Below are 7516 nucleotides of genomic sequence, written 5' to 3' on the forward strand. Positions count from 1 at the left end.
CCAGGGCACGAACCCGTGTCCCCTGCATCGGCAGGCGGACTCTCAACCACTGCGCCACCAGGGAAGCACCTCACCCTTCTTAATATCAGAGATTGTAAGCCTTCCTGGCATATAACTATGTCCACAAACTGTGAAAATAGCAGCGAAACTGGGATGGATATATTTATGCCCATAAGTTCCAACCGAGGTGGTTTTGTGGATATAATCCTAAATGGTGGCAGCTGGTGACTGAGTACCTTTAGTTTGTGCAGCAACCACTAGATACATTGCCTGACTCAAGTCTACTAGCTTGACTTGGATGGTGTCTTTATAAATGTAGCAATTGTTTAATACTTTAAAAGGGCCTTCTTTACCCAGGCTGTGAAAACACACCACTTCTGTCATGACTTGGCTGAAAGGATCCTCTTTCACTTCAGCTCCAATTTTCATCTCTAGCAAAATGGCTTCCATTGTGTTAAGGATACCTAACATGATTCCCAACAGTGGGCTTACAGTGCATGAAAGATCATGGTTTAGCATCTGTGGAGGATCTAGAAAAGCCCTTCGAGATACCTGTTGGTATTCTCCCACAGCTACATGGCCTTGGGGCACATGAACAGTGATATCTGATTCAGGTAATTGTACTGACCCTCCCTGGTAGTTTAATTTGCAAACTATTGTGGTCTCTGCAACTTGTGTTTGGGCCCATCCAGGACTCTGATTAATTGTATTCAAATCTAGGCAGGAGCAGGCCAGGTGGTGTTGACTTAACCAAGCCATTCTATAAGCCTCTCGATCATTTTGAAGCCATTCTAAGTCTTGTTCTAAGATCTGGTCAGAGTTATGTATATTCTGATGGGCATGTGCTGTGTCATCTAAAATGTCCAAAAGTTCTGAAACACTTTTAGATCTTTCAGATTTCCTTGAGGAAGACTGCCTAAGCAACTGATGCACGTCAAGTTCATCACCAGAAGAACCAAAAGAATTTCCAGTTTCTACTTCTCTAAAAAAAAGAAAAGGATCTTCCTTCAAGATGGAAATATTATGTCTCTTCTGGTTATTTCTTAGCTGAATTATGTCATCCAAAAATGGGTTAGATGCGGACAGTTCATTCCAGAATGGATTCATAGCATTGGAAGCACTATTGCCATGAAGTGTGAAATCATCAGGCCAATTGAAAGGCAAAACTGGGTCTGGTTGTTACTTAAACAAAAACAAAGAAAAACAAAGATGAAGTGGCATTCTGAGATATAACCAACATTAATTCTTATTATAGCTAAAAAATTGAAAGTTTTTATTTGCTTTTTGATCTCCAGTCTAATGAATACTACAAAATTAATGTTAAATTTGGTCAAATTTTCATGTTGTGAGGAAAGAGATATTGTTTGACCAGATTATTTGACAATATGTAATGTTACTTTATCTTAAGACATTATGATTTATAAACAAATGTATAGCAACTTAGATAATAATCATTTAACACATCTTCTTGAAAATGATCCAGACTACAAACATTTATGCCTTGGTTTTTTTTTTTTTTACATCTTTATTGGAGTATAATTGCTTTACAATGGTGTGTTAGTTTCTGCTTTATAACAAAGTGAATCAGCTATACATATATATATGTTCCAATATCTCTACACTCTTGTGTTTCTCTCCCTCCCACCGTCCCTATCCCACCCCTCTAGGGGGTCACAAACCACCGAGCTGATCTCCCTGTGCTATGCGGCTGCTTCGCACTAGCTATCTATTTTACGTTTGGTAGTGTATATATGTCCATGCCACTCTCTCACTTTGTTACAGCTTACCCTTCCGCCTCCCCATATCCTCAAGTCCATTCTCTAGTAGGTCTGTGTCTTTATTCCTGTCTTACCCCTAGGTTCTTCATGACATTTTTTTTTTCTTAGATTCCATATATATGTGTTACCATACGGTATTTGTCTTTTCTCTTTCTGACTTACTTCACTCGGTATGACAGACTCTAGGTCCATCCACCTCACTACAAATAACTCAATTTCGTTTCTTTTTATGGCTGAGTAATATTCCATTGTATATATGTGCCAAATATTCTTTATCCATTCATCTGATGATGGACGCTTAAGTTGTTTCCATCTCCGGGCTATTGTAAATAGAGCTGCAATGAACATTGTGGTACATAACTCTTTTTTTTTTTTTTTTTAACATGACTCTTTTTGAATTATGGTTTTCTCAGGGTATAGGCCCAGTAGTGGGATTGCTGGGTCATATGGTAGTTCTATTTGTACTTTGAACCTCCATACTGTTCTCCATAGTGGCTGTACCAATTCACATTCCCACCAGCAGTGAAAGACTGTTCCCTTTTCTCCACACCCTCTCCAGCATTTATTGTTTCTAGATTTTTTTTGATGATGGCCATTCTGACTGGTGTGAGATGATATCACACTGTAGTTCTGATTTGCATTTCTCTAATGATTAATGCTGTTGAGCATTCCTTCATGTGTTTGTTGGCAGTCTGTATGTCTTCTTTGGAGAAATGTCTATTTAGGTCTTCTGCCCATTTTTGGATTGGGTTGTTCATTTTTTTGTTATTCAGCTGCGTGAGCTGCTTGTAAATTGTGGAGATTAATCCTTTGTCAGTTGCTTCATTTGCAAATATTTTCTCCCATTCTGAGGGTTGTCTTTTGGTCTTGTTTATGGTTTCCTTTGCTGTGCAAAAGCTCTGAAGTTTCATTAGGTCCCATTTGTTTATTTTTGTTTTTATTTCCATTACTCTAGGAGGTGGGTCAAAAAGGATCTTGCTGTGATTTATGTCATAGAGTGTTCTGCCTATGTTTTCCTCTAAGAGTTTGATAGTTTCTGGCCTTACATTTAGGTCTTTAATCCATTTTGAGCTTATTTTTGTGTATGGTGTTAGGGAGTGATCTAATCTCATACTTTTATATGTAGCTGATTTAGGCAGCCTCTCTGCTAATGGGTGGTGTTGTGTTCCTGTCTTGCTAGTTGTCTGGCATAGGGTGTAGAGCACTGTAGCTTGCTGGTCATTGAGTGAAGCTGGGTCTTTGTGTTGACATAGAGATCTCTGGGAGATTTTCGCCGTTTGATATTATGTGGAGCTGGGAGGTCTCTTGTGGACCAGTGTTCTAAAGTTGGCTCTCCCACCTCAGAGGCACAGACCTGACTCCTGGCTGCAGCACCAAAAGCCTTTCATCCACATGGCTCAGAATAAAAGGGAGAAAAAGTAGAAAGAAAGAAAGAAAGAAAGAAAGAAAGAAAGAAAGAAAGAAAGAAAGAAAGGAAGGAAGGAAGGAAGAAAGAAAGAGTATAAAATAAAATAAAGTAAGATAAAATAAAATGTTATTAAAATAAAAATAATGATTAAGAAAAAAGAATTTTTTTAAGTAAGAAAAAACCAAAAAAAAAAAAAAAGAAAAAAACCCCAAAATCGGACGGATAGAACCCTAGGACAAATGCTGAAAGCAAAGCTATACGGACAAAATCTCACACAGAAACATACACATACACACTCACAAAAAGAGGAAAAGGGGAAAGAAATCATAAATCCTCCTCTCAAAGTCCACCTCCTCAATTTGGGATGATTTGTTGTCTATTCAGGTATTCCACAGATGCAGGGTACATCAAGTTGATTGTGGAGATTTAACCCGCTGCTCTTGAGGCTGCTGGGAGAGACTTCCCTTTCTCTTCTTTTTTCGCACAGCTCCCGGGGCTCAGTTTTGGATTTGGCCCCACCTCTGCGTGTAGGAGGGCGTCTGTTCTTTGCTCAGACAGGATGGGGTTAAAGAAGCCGCTAATTCGGCCACTCTGGCTCACTCAGGCCACGGGGAGGGAGGGGTACAGAGTGCGGAGCGAGCCTGTGGGGGCGGCAGAAGCCAGCGTGACGTTGCACCAGCCTGAGGCGCGCCATGAATTCTCCCGGGAAAGTTGTCCCTGGATCCCGGGATCCTGGCAGTGGCGGGCTAATCAGACTCCCCGGAAGGGAGGTGTGGAGAGTGACCTGTGCTCGCACACAGGCTTCTTGGTGGCGGCAGCAGCAGCCTTAGCATCTCATGCCCGTCTCTGTGGTCCGCACTGTTAGCCGCGGCTCGCGCCCGTCTCTGGAGCTCCTTTAACCTCTTAATCCCCTCTCCTCGCGCACCCGGAAACAAAGAGGGAAGAAAAAGTCTCTCGTCTCTTCGGCAGGTCCAGACTTTTCTCCGGACTCCCTCCTGGCTAGCCATGGAGCACTAGCCCCCTGCAGGCTGTGTTCATGCTGCCAACCTCAGTCCTCTCCCTGTGCTCCGACCGAAGCCCGAGCCTCAGCTCCCAGCCCTGCCCGCCCCAGCGGGTGAGCAGACAAGCCTCTCGGGGTGGTGAGTGCCGGTAGGCACCGATTCTCTGTGCGGGAATCTCTCCGCTTTGCCCTCCGCACCCCTGTTGCTGTGCTCTCCTCCGTGGCTCCGAAGCTTCCCCCCTGCCACCCGCAGTCTCCGCACGCGAAGGGGCTTCCTAGTGGGTGGACTTTTCCTACTTCACAGCTCCCTCCCACTGGTGCGGGTCCCGTTCCTATTCTTTTGTCTCTGTTTATTCTTTTTTCTTTTGCCCTACCCAGGTACGTGGGGGAGTTTCTTGCCTTTTGGGAGGTCTGAGGTCTTCTGCCAGCGTTCAGTAGGTGTTCTGTAGGAGTTGTTCCACGTGTAGATGTATTTCTGATGTATCTGTGGGGAGGAAGGTGATCTCCGTGTCTTACTCTTCCGCCATCTTCCCCCTCTCTCCTATGCGTTGTTTTATATTTCATTTTCATGAAAGAATACCTCTGAACAAACAGAATAATTGGTCAATTATCCAGATTTTTCTAAACATTGAATGGTTGGTCTCATTACATCTAAATTATTCATTTAATGTTTTTCTTTTCTGATAATAGTCAATATGTAAAAAAATATCAAATACGTCTGTGAACAGCTTAAATAATTTGTTAAAAGATAATATGCTGAACTAGACAATCATGCATTTCTTAGATTATTTTCTGATAACTTCGTAATGATAAATTTTAATAACACTGAATTTTTTCATGAAAAATGAACATTTCATGAAAATAAACGTTGAAAAAATAGACCACCATTAGATTTACTACCTGAACGGATTCCCTGAAATTTTTCAAGTTCAAAAGGGCAAAGAACATGCTTATTACCACTGTAAAATGGAAACACGTTACTTTGGAAAGTGGGTATTTTAAGCATCAGCAACACATGAAAATACTTATATATCAACTATAATGAATTTCTATATATCTCAAAAATCTTGATTTTTTTTTTTTTGTTTAGAGCAACTTACACTTGGTTATTTTGCAAAATATTGATAATGATTCTGTGGACTTTGTGAAGCTGGTGCTGCTTTAGAGAAAATGAAAGCTAAAATAGAAAAATGAGTTCAAGTAAGCTTTCAGACTTTTTTGTTTAGTACATATAGAACTATACATTGATTGAAATGAGCTTTAAGTGTCATATATTAAAAATCAAAAGACATGTTTTGAAAAATAAATGTTGCATTTCTTTTATTTTTACACTTTTCTTCAAACCCAGTTCCATCGGACTTTCTTAAAACTTACTTTTTCTCTGAGAATCTGTTCAATTCTTTTATACTGTATTTATTAGCCCACTCCAACATACAGAGATCTCCTTAACCCCAAAATTCATTATATTTACTGCAATATACCACTCATTTAATAGTTTTTGTCTCCTCATAATATTTATTATATGTTGTTTGACTATTTTATTTTCCTCTTTTTTTTAATGATAGTTTAAGTATTTCCATGGTAAAGTTTAGATTTTACCATTCTTTTAATCTTCTGTAGCACTTTTCAGAGGTAGTTCTCCAGTAATTAGTGGTGGTGGAGGAAAAAATTACAATAATTATAAATTCTTGTACCTGTAATATTGCAATTTTTTGAGGATTTTTGGGCTTCCATGTCAAACAAATTTCCTTCAGACGTACTTCATGAAATTCCTCCTGACCAAAAATGGGCTTTTTCACTGGTTAACATTATTCCACCTACAAAGTAAATATAATATATATGTGTACATATATATATATATATATATATATTTCTTGTAAGAATACATAAACAGGTTGGCATAGAAACCAAACTCAAAGTAATCTACATATTTAAATAGAAAACTGCATATAAAAACACTCTGCATAGGTCCTCTACTTCTGATAGGATGCTGGATAGGATGCTCCATTGAAAAACCCTCAGATCCTGGAATTAATACCAACAAGCAAACCTAGAAATACATTAGTGATCCTATAAAAAAAAGTAATAATGAAAATCCCAAGGATAACAAAAAGAATAGTAAGTTGAAACTTCAATAAATAGGCATTACTTGTTTGGTGATTGGAAGTCTAAAAATCACAAAACGAAATTCTCCCCAAATCCTTCTATACATTTAATGCAGTTCAAGAAAAATCATATATTATGTATATGTGTTTCTAACTTAGGCTTTTTAAAAATTATGTAGAAAAGCAAAGACAAACCAGAAGAAGAACACGATAGAAGTTATGTGTGCCGCCAGATATCAGTATTTATTATAATTTGTGCTAAGTAAGACAATGTGGATTTGGAACAGAAATAGACTAAGGACACACAATACCCCTAGAAATAGACCCACCCTCACATGAAAACTGAATATATGGCAGAGGTAGCCAGGCAGAGCAGTGTGGAAATAGATTATTCAGTCAACAGTGATGGTACAATTGGTTGTCCATGCTGAAAAAACTCACATTGATCATATACAGAAATCTGTTCTAAGAGATTTAAAGACTGAAAAACAAAACTTTAAAACTTAAACATAGAGTCTAAGGAATTATCTTTATGCTTTCTGGAAATAGAGAATTTCTTAAGCAGAGCACACACACAAAATGCAAACCATAAAAAAAAAAAAAGAGAAATCCTACATATCAAAGGACATTGTTTACAAAAAGTAAAAACACAAGCTCAAAACTGGGAGAAGATATTTGCGTTACATATGACTGAAGAAGAAAAAAGGATTGTACCCTAAAATACATCAAAGACTCCTACAAATTAATAAGCAAAATCAAAACATTACAGAAAAATTTGAAAAGAGATCTGAATAAGCATTTCTTATAAAAAGTAAACACAAATGATCCCTAAGTATATTAAAATATGCTCAATTTATCAGTAATCAGGGAAATGCTAAATGATACCACATGAGATACAACCATCAAATTTGCAAAAGTTTTAAAATCTGGCAACATGAATTATTGGCAAAGATGAGGAGCAAAGGGAGCTTTTATACACTACTAGTGGAAGTGTCAATAAGTACAACCACTTAGAAATCAATATGGTATTATCTAGGAAAGGTGCTTACAGCCCAGTACTCAGCAATTTCAATTCCAGTTGTTTGTTCTAGTAAAACCTTCCATATGTGCATCAGAAGATATATACAAGAACGTTCATTACATATTTTTAAAAATGGGAATCAATCAAAATATCCTTTGCCATATGAATGGATAAATTGTGGTGTTTTAATACACTGGAGTACCA

At 38.2% G+C, this 7516-nt stretch overlaps 1 protein-coding gene across 1 annotated transcript in view; it reads right to left on the reverse strand.

The window, feature by feature from the left end:
• The window catches only part of MACC1 (MET transcriptional regulator MACC1), a 22991-nt gene extending 16996 nt beyond the window's left edge, over positions 1-5995 (reverse strand). Inside the window, 3 exon segments of the mRNA XM_024738497.1 lie at positions 59-1170; positions 1613-1623; positions 5881-5995. Of these exon segments, the coding sequence (XP_024594265.1) occupies positions 59-1170; positions 1613-1623; positions 5881-5995 (1238 nt within the window).
• Positions 5996-7516: the final 1521 nt, after the last annotated feature.

The sequence above is a fragment of the Neophocaena asiaeorientalis genome, unplaced genomic scaffold, assembly GCF_003031525.2.
Source record: "Neophocaena asiaeorientalis asiaeorientalis breed wild unplaced genomic scaffold, Neophocaena_asiaeorientalis_V1.1 scaffold89, whole genome shotgun sequence".
Taxonomy (NCBI): domain Eukaryota; kingdom Metazoa; phylum Chordata; class Mammalia; order Artiodactyla; family Phocoenidae; genus Neophocaena; species Neophocaena asiaeorientalis.